Raw genomic sequence first — 23,251 nt, forward strand, 5'->3', positions numbered from 1 at the left:
CCAGGCTCCTGCCACATTTTCTAAACTCTGCGGGCTTTTCACAAGATTTGATGTCAAAATTTTTGTTGAGAAATGCCAGTGAAATTGAGAGTAGTCATAAAATTATTTCTATTATGCTAAAGAAGTTTTATTGGACATCAAGAAATTGGTCTTTTATAAAAGCCACATCCCCTCCCTTAATATGACTTAGAGAGATTTCTTGATACGCACCATTATGAGGATGTGCATGCCAAAAAGTGCTTGGAAGGGATAGTACTGTGCACCTGTTCATTTGGTGCAGATATCGCAACATGCTATACCATAGTGAAGCACAGTGCATGATGCAGTCAGCACTGCCTCGTAGCCACCAATTTTGAGTGCTGCTTTACATCTTGGGCTTTGTGCCAATGTGTACATGTAAATAACTTTCTGATGTACATAAGCTGGATGGCCTCTGCAATCTTTCACTGCCAGCTTTCTGCAACATCCATGCACATCATATTTCCACAAGCCTGCTGCATGCTTGCACTAGATTGGAATATTGGCTCTGTTTTGGCAGCTAACATTCCTAATGAATATTGTCCCCATATAGCAGTCTGATGCTGCCAGTTAAGCTTTCCAGTCAAATGGAGTGTCGTCATGACGTAGTGGACGGAAGTTTTCCGCAAGTGTGCCGTGGACGGAAGTAGTAGACAGAGGCTGTCCGCACAAGTGTCCACATGAACTGTCAATCAAAATTTGTATTGTAATTAAAATAAAATGTAAAAGTTGATTAAGGAACACTTGATAAGCAACATACATGTAATGATAGTAGTGATAGTAAATAGATAGTAAAAAATAGTGATAGATAATGATAGCTACTGATGGTGATAGTTTGTGCCAGAGATAGTGGTAGTGATAGTAGCTTCTGATAGTGATAGTGCAAGAGATAGTGATGCACCTCCCGCATGCAAGGCAGATGCTCAGACCACTAGGCCACCACTGCAGTGGCCAAACTTAAGCAGACTGAAGTGCAATCCTGGAATTGTTCAGCTTGTGCTGCATGTACTGTAGTTGCCAATGAGATGGTGTCGTAACTTCTGACATGGACCAAATGCTTTGCACATTCTTGTAGAAACTGAGCCCCAAGCCCAAGGCACAAGTGGCTGTTGTGATGGGTTCACCCTCTGATAAGGAGCACTGCGAGAAGATCAAGAAAGCCTGCGAGAAGCTTGGTGTCCCCTGTGAACTGAGAGTGGCATCGGCACACAAGAACACTGACCAGGCTCTGGACTTGATTGCTGAATATGAAGGCATGTCATTCCCATGTGATCGTCTTGTTCTTTTTATACTCAGCACATTTTTGCTGCAGATCTAAAAACATCATTCTTTTTGCTTGGAATGAAAATACTAGTGCCAACTTGGATTTCTTTGCAGCTGATGCAAGTATGATATCCTGGTGTGGAAAACTCTCATTAACCTGCCAAGCAAAACTTTCAGCTTTTTAATTGCTAGATCAATGTATCGTACTGCAGGGATAATGTGATTAGTCATTCTAGTTGAGACCCAGAAAAACTGGTTTGCGAAAAGTACGAAAATGATACATTTTCTTGGGTGTTGCTGCAACTGCCTGTAATGCAGCAGCAGCTTTCATTGGCAAAGTGCTGGGGCACCACTCCACTATACCAGCTGGTACTTTCTTTTGTTTTTATTGTTCATGTTGTTTATCAGTGCGATATACTATGTCTCTCAAACGTTTGCTTATGGTGCAGCTTGCAAAATGTTGCAGTTGCTCATTGTAGCAGGAACTTTGTCATTGACTACCTGTCTTGTACAAGGCATTACAGTAAGCCCTCATTAAATCTTACTCTATTATCTCGAAATATTGGTAAAGTCGAAACCTCTTCGTCATGCATAGGCACCATGTGTTTGCCACTGCTTATCTCGAAATGCCTTCGTGTTGAAATATGGATACCTCAAAATCTAGGCAGCGAAACTCCAAACATTGGCCATCAACGAGTGGTCGATGCAGCCCGCTAGTCATGCCATGGACCAACATGCATGCCTGTGCGGGCACATCCTGCTGACCCAAAAGACGTGGGAATCGATCCCGACCACGGCGGTCGCGTTTCGATGGAGGCAAAGTGCTAGAGGCTTTGTGTACTGTGCTATGTCAGTGCACGTTAAAGAACCCCAGGTGGTCGAATTTATGTGGAGCCCTTTGCTATGCCGTCCCTCATAGCTTGAGTCTCTTTGGGTCGTTGAACCCCATAAACCATAAAAATGCATATTAAACTGGCCACCTTCTGGTAATAAGTGATAAATTTGTAATTTGGAGTCTGAAGAAAATTGGTAGAGCTAGGCATGACGTCTACTCAACAGTCGTTGCCTGACCCAACGTTGTGATTTTATAGAGAGCACTTCTGGCACTGTGATGTTTTTGAAGGGGCATTCACACTTTACTTCTGGTCTGAATTTCAGGCGAAGGGATACCAACAGTGTTTGTTAGTGTTGCTGGCAGAAGCAACGGCCTCGGCCCAGTGACGTCTGGCAACACTGTGTACCCAGTAATCAACTGCCCGCCCGTGTCGGGAGAGTGGGGCGCACATGATGTTTGGTCCTCACTGAGGCTGCCATCGGGTAAGTCCACAGCTGGAACAGCTTTTCCCCTTGTGAAGCAGAGGTCGAGGCTTCAGGATAATAAATTATAGTCCTGTGGGTTGGCTGCCCCATTGGGGTAATGTTGTGCCCCTGAGCGCAGATTTACTCTCAAAGGGGAAGGGATCCTGCATGCATAAAGTTTTTCTTTATTGAAAAAAAAAAAAAATACCTCGTTCAAAAATATGGGCTCAAGGGGGAATCAAAGCCATCACCTCACCCCGTCTGCTATGGTAAGGCTGTAGGAACAGCTGAAATGACTTGTGTACACCGTGAAGTTAATTGCAGCATATTGTATCTGCTGAAAAATGTTTGCCACAATCGGCAACAGTTTGGAAGATAGAAAACATGCGGGAGTCTCACTCCTTGAAAGCCATAATGTTGCAGTACTTGGACCTCTCTTAAAGCCTTTAGATGCATGTGGCACCACACTATCCATCACGCATAACTCATAACCACACATATCAGCAAAGATTGTAATTATTTCAAAACAGACCTCGTCGATTGGGTGCCACCTTTCCAAGTGTTTCACCCCTGAGAATGCCGAGCATGTGGCCTAAGGGTGCCTGTACCAATTGGAAAAACTAAAGAGAATTCCCAGCGGTAAAGAAGTTCCAAGCACTTCCTGCATACAAAATTGATTGCATGCTCCACCACTGGACCATCGCTGTTGTGCTACAAATTGTGGCTGAGTATCGTACGGCTGAAGTGTGCAGAACAGTGTTTTTGAAAATCTACAGAGTGATGTGGTTATTCAGGCCAGTGACAGATCTGTAAAATTACATAATTATATTACATGAAATATGAGTATTAGCTGTAGTTGCCCATATTGCTAATTAACAGGTCTCACCTGTTTCCAGACGTCCACCACCACTGACTACTACTCTGCTGAGAAAAGTTTTCACCTCAGAAAGCCTATTTTAAAATGTTGCAATCCTCGTCTTTTCTGTTCTTTGGTACTAACAGCTCTCGATGATGCTGCAGCATTTTTTTTTTCCCTTCTTGTGGCACACTTTTCAAGCTTAGTGTCACCAGCATTCTGAATAGTGGCTCTTGCGTGTGCTTTAATTGGAGTACAACTAAACTGTACTTCTTTTTACCAGGCTTGGGCTGCACAACTGTCATATTCCCAGAAGCAGCAGCCCTGGCTGCCGCACAGATTTTGGCAATGAGCGACCATGTCATATGGGCCAAGCTTCGTGCATCACAGCTGAACACCTGGGTGTCCCTCAAGCTGGCCGACAAGAAGATCAAGAAAGAGCAGAAGGCCTGAGTTTTCAGGGGCTTCAGTTAAGGAATCTTCCCCCACGTGTTGCCTTCCACATTAAACTTCCCTTCTATTTCCTTCACTTTAAACAGTTCTTCTACCTCAAAAAACGAGAAAAATCTGTATTGCGAGGTTGTGTGCATTATGGTCGTATGAGAATGTGAAGTGCATATTCTTCAGCTAGAATAAAGCTAAATGCCGAACACTTCATATCCTTTATTACAGCAACAAACTTCTTTAAAATGACTAGCACCAGACTTTAAACATCAAGACATCTATAAGGTGGCAGTGAGGGGAAAAAAAAAAAACAACACAATTTGATTTTTTTCCTTAGATCTGATACATGCACAGAACTGAGCAAGCAGCAGAGAGCGACGATTATGAAGTTTCACATCTGGCAAATGCATATTGCGGGCATGCCAATTTTTACTATGGAACACACATACACGCATAACTTTGGACAAGGATGCCTAAGATCGTTGGGTGCATGCTGTGGGTGTTACTGTTTCATGTTGGCAAAGATTTAATATTGCTCCTACAGTAGATTTCCAATACTAATGTTTGCATCACATAAAAAAAAAAAAAATCTGGTGTCTGCTACTAATGTTCTCCCATGTATACTATGCAGTACAACCTTCAGTCAGTGTAACATTTCCTTCTGCAATACAAACAGCTTCAATGCAATGTAGCCTTACCAGCACAGCATTTGGCAGAATAAAATTCGGTAGCACTACCAACACACAGTCCGTATATCAATGTTCACATTTCAAGGCACTTCCCGAGCTACCTTGACATTAGCAATAAGTGCATTTAATTCAGCAACCATCTACAGTAGCATGAAGCTAAATGCAAACCCCTGCATAAAGCCTTTTCAAGCCTTTTGTGAAGTGGGTGTAGTAAAAGCTGAGAGTAACGGAACAAGCAAATAAATTGGAAGATATTATTCGTGTGATAACATTTCGCTGAGGTACTAATGTTTGGGACTTGATCAGTTGAGCAAGTACACTCGATATATATACTAAGCTGTACGAGAATTATCTGGCCGTTGTATGTCTTCGCACTTCTCTAAGACTGCGAGGAGCAGGACGATTTCTCTAGAACTGACTGACGCCACAAATCTCGGTACTTCATTTGTAGAACTCAGGGCTGCTGATTGCATGGACTGATACAACTGGACTCGACAATGGTGATGTCCGCCCTGGTTCAGATCATTTGCTGCACTAAGGAACTGCAGTACCCTTCACATTGCACAAACTCTCTGCAGCACTATGCAGTGATAAAAAAAAGTAAAAGGGCACTTGCTGCACATGCACTGTTCAGCAGTTCCCGTTGTACCAGAACTCGTGGGCATACTTCCAGTGGCCATGTTGGCAGCAGAAGTAACTGCCACCACCCAGACTCCTGCAGCCACTTCTCGGTGTGCTTCTGATAGTACCTCCATAATGTGTCCCAAGAAGGTGTCAGTCGTGAGACAGGCAAATGCCCTGCTATCCTGCCGATGATTTTTACTGGTTTTTGGTCCTCCTACTGCTTCAACAGCATCATGGTTTTGCAGCAGGAATTTATGCTCACAGGGACAATTCAGCCTGAGATGGCAAGAATGTTGCCTAGCACAGTGTGCTGAAGACAATGCAACTTTTGACCAGGAATGAAACATGGCTTCCGTTCAGTTGTGCAGGCTACGGAAGCACCATGCATGTGCAAAGGGCGCTGAAGGAATTGCCATTTAGCGCACTGTCTGCTGAAGAACTAGGTACAGGCAGAAAAAAAATCAAGACTCTGGAGAGTTTGTCAGTACATCCAGACCTGGCCAGCCATTCCAACTGCTGTCGGTGTACCACCTTTCCTCCTGTAGCATAGCGTGCAGTACCTTCAAGGCCAACAGTCTTTCTGCCCGCATGCATCTGGGTTTGCAGGCACACTGTAACATCCACTATATGATGAACAAAAGGAGCCAGAAACAGGACTCGCAGAATTTTGCTCTCGCTCTGAAGCAAAAAATGACTGCAGTAGCCTACATCAGTTTTCTGTTCAATGCAAACAGTAATCTTAGCATGTGGCAAACCAGCCCTAGGCCACACATTCTGGTTGGCCATTTACAAAACTTTCTATTAGAAATTTATTGGATCCACTTGGCAAAATTTTTGATGTTCACATGCATAACTACCTGCCTCCAATTTAAGGTCGCATATAAAAGAAAAGCAGCTGGAAAGTTCCGAGTCCAATACCAGCCTTGTGTAAAAGACCGTGGGTTCACGGCAGGGCTTGCTGTTAGAAATAAGGACACAGCACTCTGAGTAAATGTAGAAAGGAATGCAGCGAAAGTATTTGTGGACAAATCCTCCTGGCATTGATGTTGGTGCAGTACTACATTTGAAGCAGTTGAGAAACACCAAGGCAGCCAATACTGACAACACTGATTGTATTTTCTGTTGTTGATAGTGCAATCCTTTCCTAAAAAAAAACTCTTTAACAACAACAAAGACAACAGCTTAGCTGGGGCATTTCTGCACTCCTAAATGGGACCGGAGGTCTTTTACTCTGCTGCACTGGCAGGTACAGACATGAGCAGACTTGTCTAGAGTGCTGGCCAGGGCGGTGCACTGCAGGAAAATTCAAGCGGCATTCATAGGGGCATAGGGGTCACTTGCATGTCCATGCTGTTTCCTTTGAGTACAAGTAGGAAATTTGCCAGGTTTCCCAGAGAATCCTTGTACTCAAAGTAAATTGTTCTGTTCCCTTCGCTACGGAAAGCACCGCACGTGTGCTCCACCCAAGTCTGCTCATGTCTGTATATGACCATTGCATACAGATGGCATGCGCGGCATGTTTACAGAGATAGAGATTCTCAGTAGCCGTCACAGGTACCTTGCTTGAAATGTATTATGTAGTTCATTTTAAAGTGTGCTTCACAGTGCACAAATGCGAGTGCAGCATGCTACATGGCTCCTCAATGTTTTTCAGGCTATTGCGCTAAATTTGACATGTGCATGAAATATGAGTATCCTGTTCAAGTAGAGATCCTGAGAAGTTTTCTGTTCTCCCATCGAATGTCTGTAAAAGACCACTCTCTCCCACTATGAACTCCATTTGCATCCCAACTGACAATACTGTCACAACTGTAACAACATTCATTTGGAGAGTAAATTATACGAAAAGCATAAAATGCACAAATGAAATTGTTTCTTTGAGTGCAAAACCACTTTTAAACAGGAGGATGCGGTCTGTTACTCCCACTCGTGGATGTGCACATAAATTACACCTCGTGTGTCAAGTTGTTTTGTAGCTTTTGTGGCACTTTACCACCTGTACTTGTTCTACATTGAGCCATGCCCTCCAGCCTAGAATGAGTAAGGGGAGGGGCCACCTGACAGATTTGGACAGTGCAGGAGCAGCTATTTGATGAGCAGCTGCTGGAGTTCGCACTCTCGCAGGTTCCAACGCAGCTGTGAAAGCTTGGCAGTCCACTCTGCTCGAGACCACTGCTGAGAAGGCCTTGCCTCTTGCAGCTGAGATGTGTGTGATTTCCAATCTTCAGAGGCAAAAGTGGAGGGATAGCACGAGGCATGGCCTTAGTAGTGTTCTTAACAGTGACACCCCCAATATACACATGCCGAGAGTCACTATTGCGCATGAATAGCCAAGAAAGCACACAGTACTACACTATACGAGGGGGTACCCAAAAGAAACCGGACTTATTTTTGTTTGAACTTATTTGGTCACATTTTAAGCACAGACCTTCAATCTCCTTCAAAGTATTCCCCACTTGCAATGATACGCTTGTCGAATCTTTCATTCCATTTTTCAAAACATTGTTTAAATTCATCTTTTGTGATGCTTGACAGTGCCTCCGTCGTTTTTTTCTTCACCTCTGCAACATCAGCGAAACGCTTTCCATTCACCTATTTTTTTCATTCTAGGAAACAAAGAAAGTAGCACGGGGCAAGGTCGGGAGAGTATGAGGGTTGAGGAATAGGGATCATGCCATTTTTGGTCCAAAATTAACGTAGAGACAGGGCTGTGTGAGCAGGGGCATTGCCATGATGGAAAAACCAGTCACCCGACCGCCACAAATCTGGCCGCTTCCACCGCACACTGTTGCCCAATCTTTTCAAAACATCCAAGTAGAAAGCTTGGCTAACTGTATGACCCTGCGGAACAAATTCTCAATGGACGACTCCTCTCAAGTCGAAAAAACAAATCAGCATTGTTTTGAGGTTTGGTTTCACCTGACGAGCTTTCTTGAGGCGAGGTGAATTTGAAGTTTTCCATTGGCATGATTGTTGCTTTGATTCAGGATTCGATTCAGGAACACTTGAGTTGTCCCCATAGCATCGTCCTTGTACGTCTTTCTTAATATTTCAAGAGTTTCCATTCAACTTTTTCCGAGCAAAAATCAGAATTTCACCGGCGCACGCTGTTCACGAAAATCAGCCATTGCAAAAACGACATTCACACAAAACAGTCGTCACTCTAAAACTCTACCTAAACTAGTCTGACCTCCTTCAACGACGGCACTCGGCTTACTGACTCTGGAATGTTCGTTCTATGCGTTCCTAGTGGCAAAACGCGGTACCACAGAAGCATTGCCGACCAAAAAATTTAGTCCGGTTTCTTTTGGGTACCCCCTCGTAGTGCAGAATTCATACGGGGCTATTGCAGAGTTTGCTATGGACAATTGTTTTTATTGACAATTGTTTCAAAGTATTTAAACTTCAATTGACTAGGGTTCAGCGACGAACGAAATAGCAAATGCAGCAGCAGCCATTAGGAGAGAAGCTGGAGGTAGACTGCCTGCACTTTTGAGTAGCCACAAAACCAGGAAAGTTTTGGGAGACAGCTCAACTATGCCTCTTGCACATGCTGGAGGCTTCTGCCCACAATACAGTAAGATTAAGGGCATGCCATGACGCGTGCAAAGAGCTTGAAAAGGTCAAAGCATGCTTACAGTGTGACGAAGAATTGCCATGAGTGGCTTCCATCTGTGAATGGGGCACGTCAGTCAGTGCCCTGGCCGGTCGGTGAGGAACAAGGTCAGTGGACGAAGAGGGTGGCACAAGCTGCGGCAGACAAAAGTCGGTCAGCAGTGGTCGCAGGGTGTTGAGAGAAAAACCCACCTTTATGGACGACACAACCAGGTCCTTGCTGGTAAACTCTGAGCCGGTAGTGTGGGGCACTACGTAACTGCATTAGAATAAGGCAAGAAACATCAGGACACTGAGAAACCTGATAGTGCCTTACAGTGGAAATTTGCTCACACTTAAGAAGTTTAAAGTGTCGCTAGACTCTTGACAATAAGCACAGCATTAATTATTTGACCCCGCTGCTTGCAACTGTTTCAGCTATGGTAACGTGAAGGGTAAAGCTGTGGGCTTTTTTTTTTTTGTTGTTGTTGGCTTGTTGGCAATGGCTTGTTTTTTTGCTAGCCACTTAATTTCTGACCTTTGCCATGTTTCAAGCGTTACATACTGCTGCAAGCAAAAGTTATAGGGCCACAGATATAGCAGTTCAAATGCATGCCAGCATTATCTTGTAGTGAGCGCCCTGGTGCCAAGATCTGTGCAATGAGCATGCATGTCAGTTATCTACTGGCCTGCTCCTTCAGCCACCTCAATGAAATAGGTAAGCAAGCGTTTGACGTGTTTCTTCCAGCCAACAGTAATGCAGCTCTTTTCCTAGAGGTTGCTCTGCCAGTGACGCAGCAAGTGCATTCAGCAAGAGTGGCACCTTGCATCTCTTGAGTCAGCTGCTGATCTCGTCAAGGCAAGTGAAGTCAGCAGATAAAAGATTTCTGGCGGTTTAGCACAGCTAAGCATGGAATATTGTGTGAAAGCAGGTTTTTGCAGGTGGATATCAATGCCAAATACATGAAAGCATGGCTGATGTGTCCACTGACCCAGGGAGCCAGTTATGCTCCTTTCCTTCTCAAAATCAACAAAGCCACAAAGCTCTCAACACCAATGAACCCAATGAATGCCAGTGGCCTGTTTCTCCAGTACCGCATTTTTTCCAAAACATTGTCAACACAGATGCAAGCAGTGCACATCTCTCTGTCACTGCTGCCATGTAGCTCAAGGTGTGATTGAGGTGTCTACTGACCCAAGGAGCCAGTTATGCGCGTTTCCATTCCTTTCCCGAGTTTTGCACACAGATGGAGGTTGACGAAGACGACGACATGCAATGCACAGCATGACAGTATGCCGCTGAGGCGTGATTTTTCAGAATTTAGTATGTGTCATAATCTTGATTGTGAGTTGTGCTTGCACATTTTTCAGAGGTGAAATCAAGTTGTTCATAGAATCTGATGTTTTTTTCTTTGTCACTCCTGGTATTCTGCATTTACTCAACTTTGATTTTTTTTTTTTTTTTGCTGTCACCAAGACACTGTTCATAATTTCTGTTTCCATTAAAGAACTGCCACTGAGGAAGCCTGCAGCCCTGTTTATCCAGCCCTTCAACAGCTTTTTCTGCAGGCTGTCTGCAGCACGTAATGATGTAAATAAAATCCTATTGTATTGTATTGTGTCTACATAATTCCAAAGATCTGCGAAAATGAGAATGAGATTATGGTACTTGTGAACAAAAAAATTGCAACACTAAAAAAGTGAAATTAAACACTGAAATACAAAGAGAAAACCTATTAAACAACTAAAGCAACTAAAAATATCTGGCAATATTTTCTTTTCCACACACGCATACACACACGTATGCATGCACGCACAGAGGAAAGCCACACTGATGGTCTCTCGCTAGCACCAATCGCAATCTGACTGTGCTACCTAGCAAGAGCATCCTCGGCAACTTGCTGAGCGGCATGGAGGGACAGCTGGAGATGTCGATGACGCAGGTGAGCAAGACGTTGACTGAGTCGCAGAAGGTCCTTGTGGCCCAGCGAGGAGCGGCGAGATGGGCTGCCCACAGCTGCTGTCCTCCCTGGCTTGCCGCTCTCATCCTTGGCCTTCAATCCAGGTGGATCACTGCATCCAGCACATGGGCTCAGTCGCCAACCACACTTGTGATTCAGAATGGTCAAGCATCGAGCAGTAGTGCAGCAGCATCAACGATATAATGGGTAGCAGTATCAAAACCAGCTGTCAGGTCAACCAAACAACTGCCACAACTGCTGGCAAACGCTGCCACACCACTTGTGCCATGCACTAGTGAGAGGTTGGAAGTGAGGTGCTTACCCTGGTGTTGCTGGCGCCTTGTCTTGCGAGGGCTGGCCCTGCTTTTCACTGGTGACAACGGTTTGCTTGTGGTTTCGTGTCCTGCATGCGAGTGAAGTGGCTCCCAGCTGGATCAACTCTTGCTTGGCAGATGCCTTCAGCTGGTCTCTGATTCGCTGGTACTTCTGCACCTCCCGTTTCAGCCTCTCCAACTCAAACTCGAGTGCCTGCTTCCGTGCCAGCAGCTCCCTCACGTCGGGATGTGTGTCTTGATTTTGCAGTGTGGCAGTGTGAGAATCTGAATCTGTGTCCGGCCGCTGGTTAAGGATATGCAATTAAGTTGCAAGCATTAATATATCTACCAAGTGGCATATGCACAATCAAGCAAACAAGCTCACCTACATGCACAAAACTTTCGACAAAAGCCACTGTGAGAGTGTTTTTTTTATTAACAGCAATGTGCAGAGCCCAACGACGATTCAGTGCTCATGTAGTGCTGGCTTTAAAATGACCACCTACTCGACAACCTTTGATGCTGATTACAAGCAGCTAATTTGGGATGTAACAAGCGGTAAAGGACAGTGCAGCGAGCTATGGAAAGCAAAATGAGAGGTGTAATGTTAAGAGAGTAGAGTGGTAGAGGAACAAACACAAGTCAATGATATAGTACTAGTTGAAATCAAGAAGAAATGGGCATGGGCATGGCATGCAATATGAAGGCAAGAGGTCGTATAGTCCTTAACGGTGCGCTGAAGAGGAATCTGCACTCGTCTTTTTGCCGCGGTAACTCGATCTACACGTTCCCAGCATTCTTAGAAACTTCGAATTATTGCCCTGTGCGGCCAGTTTCCCTAATTTAAATCAGATTAGCGTCGGGCTCCTGCCTTTTTTTTTGAATTCCCCGCAGATGGTGGTAGGAGTCAACCAACGCATGGAGTGCCTTTCAGGCAGTCGCGTGGTGGCTTTTCTTTCGCTTTTATTTCGTTTTTTTTTGTAGGTTTCGGTGAATAAACAGATCTAGTCAGAGACTACATAGCTGCAAATTAGGCCCACGGAAATAAAAATACACGTGGACTCTTTGCTTTCGCCAATCACTACGTATCGCTCCGCCGATGGCAGAGCGGCAAGCCGCCACGGGATTGGTTGAAAGGTTGGTTGACTCCTCTCACCGTCTGCGGGGAATTAAAGAAAAATGCAGGAGCCGGGACATTTAATCGGATTTAAATTAGGGAAATCGGCCGCACAGAGCAATAATTCGAAGTTTCTAAGAACGCTTGGAACGTGTAGATCAAGTTCCAGGAGTAAAAATACGAGTTCAGATTCCTCTTCAGTGCACCCTTAACTCTTTCCGTACCACTCGAAAACAGGCAATTTCAGGGCAGTGAGCATAAAAACAATTATTCACCCATAAATTTAAAAACCTTGTTTCATTGCAGCACATCAGTGCAGCTAATATAGCTCTCTTTTTAATGGCGCGAAGAAAGAAACAGGACATGCACTGCTTACGACAAAGAAAATCTTTGACAATATTTTGAGACACTAGCACAAAAGTATTGAATATTGTTAGTCACAAAGTAGGAAAATAAATAAAATCCAGAATACATGTTTTATGCTTATTATATCAGAAACAAGTATCCACAGTTAGATAACTCTTCATGCTTAACTTTCCAATCAGTAAAAGAAAATTTTTAACAAAAATTAAATTGCTTGCGCAAAGTGCTTCGGGCTACTTCGCAGTGCAGTTCCAAAGTCGACCCTGGGCTGTCGTGTAAAAAACTCGATCCACTTCACAGCTGATGGCACAGAATTGTTCATTCAGAACGTGCCTGGTACCTTCACAGAGGCTTGGAAACCAGCAATTCCCCTTGGCAACAGCAAAAACGAAAGTTACAGAAAGGTGTCTCTTGATAGTCTGGGCTAAGCAGAGTAGTCATCTCTGTCTGAACAAAAACTGGATGAATGGACATCATCCTTTCTCGCAGAGCTGTGCCAGAAGCGCTAGTGTCGCAGAGTGCTAGTGTCAGTAGGCGGCAAGTGTGAACAAGAGAAATGAACGGTGGAAGCATAAACCCAACAGCTGTCATATTATTTCACTTTGCATGAGCTCAAATGGGTCCTACAGCATTTTGTTTTTTCTTGTGCATTTTTCACATTTGTGTTGGGTAAAGGTGGTGGTGCCACTGAAGCTGTGCAAAATGTGTTCGCATCATGCAGTAATAGCACGTGGAAAAGCGTGTGAAAGTGAATTGTGCTTGGATTCCATCGATCGCTCATTTTGTCACACATCAGTCCCATAAACCAAAGAGCCCCGCCCATGCATAAGCCAGTAGCTCCTGCTAGCTGGCATCAGCTCCAGTTATTGGAATGGTATTGGTGCAGTTCATTATATATATATATAAAAAAAAAAACTCCCATTAGCAGCAGTACGTAGTCGGTTTAATGCAACGTGCAGTTAAGGACGAATGGTGCAGCAATTTCACTGCTGACAAAGCCACATTTTGCTGTGTACTTTTTTGGCACAGCAACAAGGTTGCAGAGTCAACAGTATGGTATGGTATGGTGAACCATACTCTAGTACACTGCCAGTTAAGGCAATGCATGATTTGTTCACGACTTGGTCACAAGAATGGAATCTGCATTGAATAACTAGAGACAGGATAATTGCAGGCAAATATAACGGACAATATAATGAGCAATAATGGAAAACATTTGTCAATTATGACCCATTTGCTTACTTACCTTAATTAAAGGTCCTGCGTTCACAGACAGCATGTGAAGGTTGGTTGGACAAGATTTTGAGAGGAAAGTTTTTCGTATTTTTTTGGGATGTGAAAAGTGAACAACAGTCTGATCAGCATTCTGGAATGAGAAAGTACAGCTTAGTAAATGCAAACCAAGCTCATGTAATGTCATCATATACAGTAAAGCTTGGCTACATACTGAAGCTCTGGCAAATGATGATAGCGGTGGGATGTCGTCTAGAGATGACATCTGAAACAAATGTTTCGCATGCCTCAGGTGGAAATAGTGATAAACACTGCCTGTTCTGTTGCAACGTGCATGTTGGAATATGTTTGAGATACACAAGGGGCATTGCCAACATATTCTCCAAACATATATGCCATTTGCACATGCCATTCATGCATAGGCTTGCGTGCCTGCACAGTTTGCTGCATGATGTAGCAGCTATGAAGTGCTTACCAGTGAAGTCCCACTGTCTTCTAAGTGTGACTCTGTAGCAGCGGCACGTGAGCTTGCCTTGAGTCTCTCCTTCTTGACCATAGCTTTGTAGTAAGAATCCAGGGGATGCTCCCATTTGGTTTCTTTTGTAACCGAATTGTAATAGTAAATCCTTCCCTGAGGATCTTCCCTGCAGCATACACAAAACAATAAAGAGCAATACGAGAGACAAATTTGACGTTACATAAGTAGCTCCAATGTTCAGAATGCAACTACCATTCATGAAGATTGCTCAAGTGAGTGATATTGCACAAAGCAGGATTGAATCCTCATACGTGCATGAGGTCTCTTATGTCCCCAGCAAGTTTTTTAATTTAGTAAAGCTTGCAAATTAAATCGGAGTATAGCACCACAATACACGCAGTACGAAATTTAATCATCGACGGTACGGTACTCAACACATTACTACTTCACTTTACCGGCTTCCGCGCAATGATGCATTACTTCAAGGTGATGAAGGAACACCTTTACCGGTATTGCATGCATAAAGCACTCAACTTACACGGGACACCACGGTGGCGGCAGCGACACCTCAAGACCGGCCTGAGCAATCCAAAGCAGATCTTGCTCATCGGGCAGAACGATTCCTAGGTGCTCAGCGTACAAATGAATATCTAGAAGCGATAAACGATACGCGTGAACGGCGTAGATCACTCAAAATAATTTAGCAGCGCAAGAGAAGACTGACCTTCTTTGGTTGCATTCGTCGAGCTACCAATCTCTTTCAATATCTTTTGACCATGCTGTAAACTTCCGTTCATAACGTTCTGTACAAGTCAAGGAAGAACATATCACGCCGCAGGCCAGCAAAAACTTGAGAAATAAACGAAATTTCCCAGCCGTCTAGAACCTCACAGTACGATAAAACACACACAGATGCTGCTGGAGCACTACTGCCGTCGCTGCCGTCTTCAGGGATTCAGGAGTGTCGCCTCAAAAGCGAGCGCTCCGATTGGCTGAACTCTTTCTGGGGAAAAACAGGGATGTTGGGAAGAGAGAGTTAGCACAGTGCTTGCAGCATGGAGGAAGATGGCTTGCAGCATGCGGCCCCGCTGGTCCCGTGCCCTAAAAACCTGCAACCTTCGAGAATCGAAACATTCTTCCATAAAACACTGCGGTTTTGCTAGTCTTGCCAGTCTCGCTACCTTTGTTCGTTTGTTGATAACAGCAATACCAGCACTTGGTACCGTAACAGATATGATTGGCATTAGAAAAAAAATTAAAGAAAAATTGTTCTAGTCTTCTTGTTTATAATACAAGAATTAGGCATGAAATATATTGTAAACAAGATTATAATCAATGTTCTTAGAATGATTGCAATTTTTATAGCTGCGAATTGGCGGTGGAATCTATTGGGCTAGTGTTTTGGACATGGTGGCATGTAGTGATGTGATGTACGAAAGCGTGCGGTACGTGCGGGCGCCGCGCGGAAAGTGCGAAAGCTCGCTAGAACTCGTGGAGAGCATTGGTTCCATAGTTGGCGCGTACGTCAAAGAGTACATTCGAAAGGGTACATAAGCACGGTACAGAGGAACGTAAACTGGAACGTGTTCTTCGCTCGTCGTCACAGCCTCCAGTTTTGAAGCTGGATTATGGGTTCGTACGCCGACGAACTTGCTGCTACCGTGGATCAGCTGCAATCGACGTACGATACTTGGCATTCTGATGAAAATGTCTACAAAGTTGATTATCTAGGCCCAGACGTCTCCTACGATGAGTTCTTTCTGCAATATGCTCTCGCAAATAAGCCGTGCGTTTTATCGCCGCACCACACAAGCGACTGGAAAAGTCGTCACGAATGGGTTGACAGTACCGGTCGTCCGAAACTTGAGTTCCTGAAGTCGTCGTTCGGTGAGTCATGTGATCACGAAGGCTGTGAGTCCGGGCAAATAACGCGAACATTGGTTTCTCAGGATCATCAACTGTGCCTGTCTCCGACTGCAGTGTAAGACGGTACGATTCCCCGTCCTGTTGCGACATGGTGTTTGCAGAGTACGTCGACTACTGGCAAAAACTTATTGAGTCTGGGCACGATTATACGACAAAGCCGTGTCTGTACCTCAAGGACTGGCATTTTACGAGGTGGGTCGCTAGAACTGTTCTACCGATGTGATGTTGCGACTTGATGTCTTTAGTGATTCATCGCGGTCTGTTTCGTTCTGCAAAACGTGCTGTTTACTACGCCATTTTTGTCTGCAGAGATTTCCCAACCTATGGCGCTTATACTACGCCTAAATATTTCACTTCGGACTGGCTCAATGAGTTTTGGGATTCGAGAACGGACATAACGGATGACTTTCGCTTCGTTTACATGGGGCCAAAAGGATCATGGTAAGTTGCTTATCTGGCGAAATGGGTGAAACTAATGTTTCAGCATTAGTTTCTTGCAAAAGAGGTCATGATATTTGTAAATAAAATAAAACTGTTACTGTGCTTTCCTTTTTCAGCTTATGCCCTCTGTAACCTTGAAGCATTATGAAGTCCTTGATGCTTTCTATTTGTTTGTTTGTAATTATAAGTACAGTCTGTATATGAAATGTTGCCATCTGTTCCTGATAACTTATGTTCCAGTTGCCTTCGTACATTAGTGGGAAAAGCTGCCAATGTCCTGTTCCTGAAAGAGAAACTGGCCCAAGGCACAAAACAGCGGTGTTTTTTTTTTCTTTTTATCTGATGACATCACTGTAGCATTGTATGCTGGCAGCCACTTTGCTCTGGCTGGTGATGCCCTGCTTCATACATTGTTCCTCTGTTTTCATACTAGGACACCTTTACACACAGATGTGTTCAAGTCTTTTAGTTGGTCTGCCAACATCTGTGGGAAGAAGCTGTGGTACCTCTTTCCTCCACGGAAGGGCCAAACAACGAGAGGGGAAAGGAACTTACTGCCGTATGATATTGACACACTTTACGAACAGAGCGTGCAAGATGCTGCTGTGGCACCAAACGTTCAGGAACCTGGACACAACCCTTTGTACTTGACGGTCATCCAGAATCCTGGAGAAATCATATTTGTTCCAAGCCACTGGTACCACCAAGTGCATAACCTGGTGAGACACTTTTGCAACTTAGGTTTAAAAAAAAAAAAGTTACGGCAGGAGCCATTTTACAGGCCCCCCCTCTCAATGAGCCAAGCTTCACTGTAATCCTATGACACAGCTGGCATGTTGCCAGAGCCATTGCGAAGCTTAAAGTAAGAAAAAAAGAGAAGCACATGGCTAAGATACGGTAGAACTGTGGAGAAGCAGGTGGTGGGAGGGTGAGGCTTCGGGCTAATGAGTAATTCACACGAGGTACCATAGTGTGGAAAATAATCAACCCCTATAGGGACCGGACAGCTGGACGGGTGGCGCCGCCTCTCGGCGCTTCCCTCGTCGCCGGAATGGGCCACGGTGCCAGATGGTGCATTGGAGTGCGCAGTTTGCCTTTGGTTTCTGTGGAGTTTGCTTCAGTGCTCTTAATTTAGGTGGTGTTATGCATGATTATGTGATTTGCATGATTTTTGTGGTGCCACACAATGGCCGCCCGGTCCCATATCATAGATAGGCCTTAATAGATTATGGGAAAGCATTTGACTCGGTTGAAACATAGCACTCATGCAGGCATTACGGTATCGGTGTAAAAGAGCCTTATGTAAAGTACTGGAAGATATCTGTAACGGCTGCTCAGCCACCATAGTCCTTCATAAAGACAGCAATAAAATTTCAGTTAGAAAGGGTGTCAGGCTGGTAGACACAACTTTTGCAGTGTTGTTCACCGCCTGTAAAGGAGATATTCAGAGACCTTGATTGGGAATAGTTAGGGACAAGAGTTAATGGAGAACACCTTGGTAATCTGCGATCTGCTGATGACACTGCCTCAGGAGATGAACTGCAAAGCATGACCAATGACTAGGACAGATAAGGCAGAATGGTTTCAAAATTAATATGCAGAAAACTAAAGTAATGTTCAACAATCTTGGAAGTGAAGAGCTGTTTACGATTGTCAGCGAGGCGCTGGAAGCAGTACTACTTATTGCATGTAGTAACCACAGATCTGGGCTACTTGAAGAATAAGAATGGGTTGGAGCGCATTTGACAGGTACTCTCAGATCATGAATGGCAGTTTATCAATATCTGTCAAGAGAAAAGTGTACTGTGCGTTTCACATAAGATACTGTGCAGTTTTTAAAAATAGGCTGTTTTAGTTAGGAGAGCGTTTTTCTCAGCTTAGCATTATACTGTGTGATGTCAGTGCACGTTAAAGAACCTCAGGTGGTCGAAATTTCCGGTGCCCTTCACTACGGCATCTCTCATAGCCTGAGTTGCTTTGGGACGTTAAACTCCATAAACCAAGCCAAACCAATTATCAGTGGTGTAGCACATCAGAATACAGCTAAGATGTGGTAACTAAGAGGCTGGTTAACTAATACTGCTATTAAATAATATTGAATAGTTAACTTTTTAACTATTACTGTTTGTCCCCTTTTTATTGAAAGCCACGTAGCGCACCATAAGGAATATCCATATTTTTTAGAATTTCGAAAACGCAGTTACCGTCGGCCCTTTGGCCCAACAAATTTTGGCTATTTCTTCGAGTTACATGCACTGGAGGGGTTGCTTTGCTGGCAAGCTTTGTGAAATGACATGAATTTTGGCATGATGTAGTCAGAATTTGTGAGGCCACAGCACCAAGGGTAACAGCGTTTTTGAAATTTTATTTTAAAAGTTAAAATTAAAATTATTTTTAAAAATTGTAGAACATCATAAGTGATACGCCCTGTATAACAGCTGGTAACGCAGCGAACTATGGAAAGGAAAATGATAGGTGTAACATTAAGAGACCGGATAAGAGCAGAGTTGGTCAGGGAATCATCATCATCAGCCTGACTACGCCCACTGCAGGGCAAAGGCCTCTCCCATGTCTCTCCAATTGACCCTGTCCTTTGCCAGCCGCGGCCACCGTATTCCCGCAAATTTCTTAATCTCATCCGCCCACCTAATTTTCTGCCGCCCCCTGCTACGTTTGCCTTCTCTTGGAATCCACTCGTTACCCTTAAGGACCAGCGGTTATCTTTCCTTCGCATTGCATGCCCTGCCCAAGCCCACTTCTTCCTCTTGATTTCAACTAGGATATCATTAACGTGCGTTTGTTCTCTCACCCACTCCGCCCTCTTCCGATCTCTTTTAACGTTACACCTATCATTTTTCTTTCCATAGCTCGCTGCGTTGTCCTTAACTTAAGCTGAACCCTCTGTTAGCCTCCACGTTTCTGCCCCATAGGTGAGTACCGGTAAGATACACCTGTTGTACTACTTTTCTCTTGAGGGATATTGGTAAACTGCCATTCATGATCTGAGAGAACCTGCCACATGCGCTCCACCCCATTCTTATTCTTCTAGTTATTTCCCTCTCATGATGCGGATCAGCTGTCACTACCTGCCCTAAGTGTACATATTCTCTTACTACTTCCAGCACCTGGCTACCAACTGCGAACTGCTGTTCCCTTGCTAGGCTGTTGAACATTACTTTGGTTTTCTGCATGTTAATTTTTAGCCCCGCCGTTCTGCTCTGCCTGTCTAAACACGAGTTAATAACATCCTAGTTGAAATGAAGAAGAAATGGGCTTGGGCAGGGCATGTGATGCGAAGGCAACCTAACTGTTGACCATTAAGGATATGGACTGAAATCCCGTCGCCTTCGCGCAGTTTTTTGGCAATCACTATGAACCGACTAGCCCAATATCACGTCTTACCAAAAGAATGCAAGCGTATTCAGGGGCAGCCGAAAGTCAGCTGGACAGCTGCAGCCCCCAGGATAAAGGGGCTGCAGCTGAAACTGGACAGGGTTAACTGGAGAGATATGGGAGAAACCTTTGTCCTGCAGTGAGCCTAGTCAGGCTGATGATGATGATGACCATAGTGCAAAACAACGAAGGATTGCTTGTGTCTTGTCTGCTTGCCTGCGTTTACTTTTACTGTAGATGCTCTGCGCTCTGTAAGCAAAAAAGAAAAGCAACATAGCACAGCATGCAGTAAACTCGATCTAGCCGGAAATTTATATGCTAAGCAGCGAAGACGTCCTGTTTTTCTTTAAAGCTGCAGCTCATTGGCTGCACATTGTGATTAGTGAATACCACACCTTTTAGAGCGTTAGAAGCTCATTCCTTAGTTTCACGCTGTCATCGATTGATGCTTCATCATTAATTATGTGTTGGAGGAGCACTTTTAGCATGCGAGAGAGAGAGGTTTTAGAATATAGGAGAGAGGTGGCCATGTGGCACATACGCCTCAAAGTGAAATGCATAGGTGGTCGTTGCCATGCACTTACTGCTTGTGCGCTATTTTCAAACCATGTGTGAAAGTGTCAAAATTTGCTGAGCCACAGTGCCAAGGATGATCACGTTTCCGGAATTCTAAAAACTGATGTAGCTACTCAAATGGTCAGTTACAAATCTCAAATTTTAACCAGGTGCCTATCATTCATAGTTAAAAGGTTAACTATTAGAATTTGTGAACCAGGTTACTAGTTAACATGATTTACCTTTTTTGTAGCGTCCCCCTTGCACTGATATTACTATGCTACAAAAGCCATGTTTTTATATTAAAAGCCTATTTTTAAAAATTAGTGGCAATCTTCCCTGAAACATCTAGCATGTAAACACTCTGCATAATTTAATGCAGCCATCTGGGACCTTAGCATCATTTAAGATAGCATCTCTACCACTTCCTGTAGCGTATGTAGTGTGTGCAATGCGAGGTTGGATTGCATCTAATCTAACTAATGGTTGCATTCTCTTTAAACATTTCAGGAGGACACAATTTCCATCAACCATAACTTCTTTAATGCTTGCAATGTTAGAACAGTAATGATCAATTTAATGATTGCATTAACTGACGTCCAAGAGGAAATATCTGCTTTTGGAGACACAGATGGATTTCAAGAGCATTGCCAGGTAAGTGAAGAATTCATGCAGGTTGTGTGTGGTGCTGTCGTGAGTGCTGGTGAATGGCTCTTCACTGGTCAGGAAGGTTAGGCAGTGGCGAGGCAACTGCCTCCATTGTCATGAGAGGATTGTAGAAAGTAGAAATTTCTCCCCTAAGTACACCATTGCAATGTGCAAGCACAAGGAAATCAAACATACAAAAAATATATATTTTCTAGAAATAGTGGAACATGAAGCCAAAATTAAAATTACAATGTGATAGAAATATAAATGTAACAAAATGCAAGCACTTTGTGAGTTAATGCACTTGATTGTAGAAGCATGTCATAAAACATGTCATGTTAACTTTGTGAATTTCTTTGGGAAATACTTTTCTTCAGACTACGTATCAGTGAATTGCTCATGAGGTGTCATTTCTCTTTACAGGCAATGCTGAGAGCTCATTTTGGCATGAATATGGCTGACTTTTGCAAGATGCTTGAAGCTGTCTTGATACACAGAATAGATATGCTTGAAGTTCCCGCAGTACAACGAAGTGTTGCTTACTTCAGCAGGGAGGCACTTATATCTGACATTGCGATAGCTTTGTCTTGCCACAAGGAAATGTTGAAGTTACCTGCTCCCATATTGGATGCGGCACATATTTCCAAAGATTTGGTATCTTGTCTGAAGACAAAATTGGAACCATTAGGTGAGCTTGACAAAGACCTGAAACATGCATTGTCTTCAAACACTACTCCTATGGCTGTATCCTTATGATGTAGAGACAGAAATAATTGATGTTGTGTCTTCTAGTGCAGTGTCAAGTGGGCATTCAGTAGACATCCTCTTAAAGTTCAGATGCCCAGTGCCAAAACCGGGTGCCCAGTGGATGTCCACTGTATGTTCATTATTTGCTGTGAAGAATTTTCTCGCAGTTGCCTTCAAGAATGCCAGATGCATGACTTGAACTGTTTAGAGGAAGTTTATGTGATGTTATTGTCCGTTGCTTGCATTTGGTAACATGAAAAGAATGTGAAAACAAATTTTAGATCGTACTTCGGCACACAACACTCATATCCTTTTCCTATTTTTCTCCAGAAGCAGGCATCGCTGGGGCATTCAGAGTTGTGAAGCAGCAATATAGATGGTAAAAATTGAAATCAAACTGTGTGCCTGTTACATGCACCATATGTTTTTAAATGAAGTGTTGTGTAGTTCGATATTTTTAATGATGTCATTTGTTTTATTTTCAAGCTACTTTATCTAATAAAGCTTTTGCTTGATACAACTGAACAATCCTTAGTGATGGTTTTATAGAACGTTATTGGTCTAAAGTGAGGAGCTATTTCAATGTGTAAAGCGAAGTGTTTTGCTGCAGAGTTCATTTCCCGATGTGTTTGTTTTGTGTGCAATATAAAGGCAATGTGAAATACATTCTGAGGGGAGTACATAAACTGGCTCAATCACTGCACTGTGTCATGAACACGTGAGCCAAATAATACACTTCTACACCGAGTAGAGAGCCCACAATCACGCACGAAAGTTGGTGAGCTTTTTCTGGCGACTTCTTCCTGTACGCCAGAGAGAGCATGAAGAAGTCCTCCTCCTCCTCACGCTCCTGCATATGCTGTTTAATAGATGGATATTGGTTGGATTCTTTCAGACGCCATGCAGCTACCACGGCCGCGGCCAGTCAGCCGCGTTGCGCCAGCAGGTCAGGAAGCCCACCCCAACCCTGCCCCCTCAGTCTTCAGCAATGGGGCTGGCGGAGGTGCGCTGACCTGTGCGCATGCAAAAAGTGCCTAGAGGAGAGGGAAAGGTGCAAAGATGGTGGAATTAAAATTTTGACTACAGATAACTCTGCTTCCGCAAAACAAATTAAAAAAACAATTCTTGCTGGAGGATATTCGTGAAGCAGCGCCATTTAACACCTCAGGCATACAGCACCTTTATCGAGATCTCTTTTCAAAGCCCCTTTGAAGAGACACTAAATGGAAAACTAATGGAATGGAAGCAACGCTGGACTGATTGGTTAGCCATTGGGAACAATGTCAGC

At 43.9% G+C, this 23,251-nt stretch overlaps 3 protein-coding genes across 8 annotated transcripts in view; 2 read left to right on the plus strand and 1 right to left on the minus strand.

Annotated features, from left to right (window-relative positions):
• Window positions 1-4,088, plus strand: part of Paics (PAICS bifunctional enzyme) — a 25,403-nt gene extending 21,315 nt beyond the window's left edge. For all 4 annotated transcript variants that reach the window (XM_089566277.1, XM_089566279.1, XM_089566276.1 and 1 more), the window contains 3 exons: window positions 1,094-1,271; window positions 2,440-2,598; window positions 3,720-4,088. In XM_089566277.1, the coding sequence (XP_089422403.1) occupies window positions 1,094-1,271; window positions 2,440-2,598; window positions 3,720-3,889 (507 nt within the window). In that variant the 3' untranslated portion in view covers window positions 3,890-4,088. The remainder of the gene's footprint in view (window positions 1-1,093; window positions 1,272-2,439; window positions 2,599-3,719) is intronic.
• LOC149371952 (uncharacterized) lies at window positions 4,085-15,438 on the minus strand. The gene is made up of 11 exons (XM_089566280.1): window positions 15,164-15,438; window positions 14,978-15,056; window positions 14,792-14,903; window positions 14,251-14,419; window positions 13,990-14,040; window positions 13,789-13,908; window positions 11,071-11,366; window positions 10,663-10,860; window positions 9,001-9,067; window positions 8,832-8,943; window positions 4,085-7,415 (listed from the first exon to the last, which is right to left on the minus strand). The coding sequence occupies exons 2-11, from the start codon at window positions 15,048-15,050 to the stop codon at window positions 7,279-7,281; spliced, it is 1,335 nt and encodes a 444-aa protein (XP_089422406.1). The 5' UTR covers window positions 15,051-15,056; window positions 15,164-15,438; the 3' UTR covers window positions 4,085-7,278.
• Window positions 15,439-15,661: 223 nt separating this feature from the next.
• On the plus strand, window positions 15,662-23,096 carry JMJD4 (jumonji domain containing 4). 3 transcript variants are annotated; one of them, XM_089566282.1, is made up of 7 exons: window positions 15,662-16,140; window positions 16,203-16,371; window positions 16,489-16,620; window positions 17,054-17,339; window positions 21,079-21,222; window positions 21,640-21,904; window positions 22,859-23,096. In XM_089566282.1, exons 1-7 carry the CDS (start codon window positions 15,882-15,884, stop codon window positions 22,999-23,001), a joined length of 1,398 nt encoding a protein of 465 aa, XP_089422408.1. In that variant the 5' UTR covers window positions 15,662-15,881; the 3' UTR covers window positions 23,002-23,096. The 3 variants fall into 3 exon arrangements, with proteins under 3 accessions (XP_089422408.1, XP_089422409.1, XP_089422410.1); XM_089566284.1 differs by having other exon boundaries at window positions 16,009-16,140; window positions 16,234-16,371; XM_089566283.1 differs by lacking the exon at window positions 22,859-23,096 and having other exon boundaries at window positions 15,663-16,140; window positions 21,640-22,632.
• The last annotated feature ends 155 nt before the right edge of the window (window positions 23,097-23,251 follow it).

The sequence above is a fragment of the Amblyomma mixtum genome, chromosome 1 (assembly GCF_055824585.1).
Source record: "Amblyomma mixtum isolate Tamu chromosome 1, ASM5582458v1, whole genome shotgun sequence".
NCBI lineage: Eukaryota > Metazoa > Arthropoda > Arachnida > Ixodida > Ixodidae > Amblyomma > Amblyomma mixtum.

What these genes read in the sequence shown, in the direction of transcription:
- LOC149371952 (XM_089566280.1), bottom strand. Translation starts at nt 15,050, where the DNA reads ATGAACGGAAGTTTACAGCATGGTCAAAAGATATTGAAAGAGATTGGT. An exon ending in AAGACAGTGGGACTTCACTG is followed by an intron (nt 14,041 to 14,250) that starts GTAAGCACTTCA and finishes CATTTGTTTCAG; the next exon opens with ATGTCATCTCTAGACGACAT. An exon ending in AAGGCGCCAGCAACACCAGG is followed by an intron (nt 10,861 to 11,070) that starts GTAAGCACCTCA and finishes TGCTGGATGCAG; the next exon opens with TGATCCACCTGGATTGAAGG.
- JMJD4 (XM_089566282.1), top strand. Translation starts at nt 15,882, where the DNA reads ATGGGTTCGTACGCCGACGAACTTGCTGCTACCGTGGATCAGCTGCAA. An exon ending in GATTTCAAGAGCATTGCCAG is followed by an intron (nt 21,223 to 21,639) that starts GTAAGTGAAGAA and finishes TTCTCTTTACAG; the next exon opens with GCAATGCTGAGAGCTCATTT. An exon ending in GACAAAATTGGAACCATTAG is followed by an intron (nt 21,905 to 22,858) that starts GTGAGCTTGACA and finishes GGATTCTTTCAG; the next exon opens with ACGCCATGCAGCTACCACGG.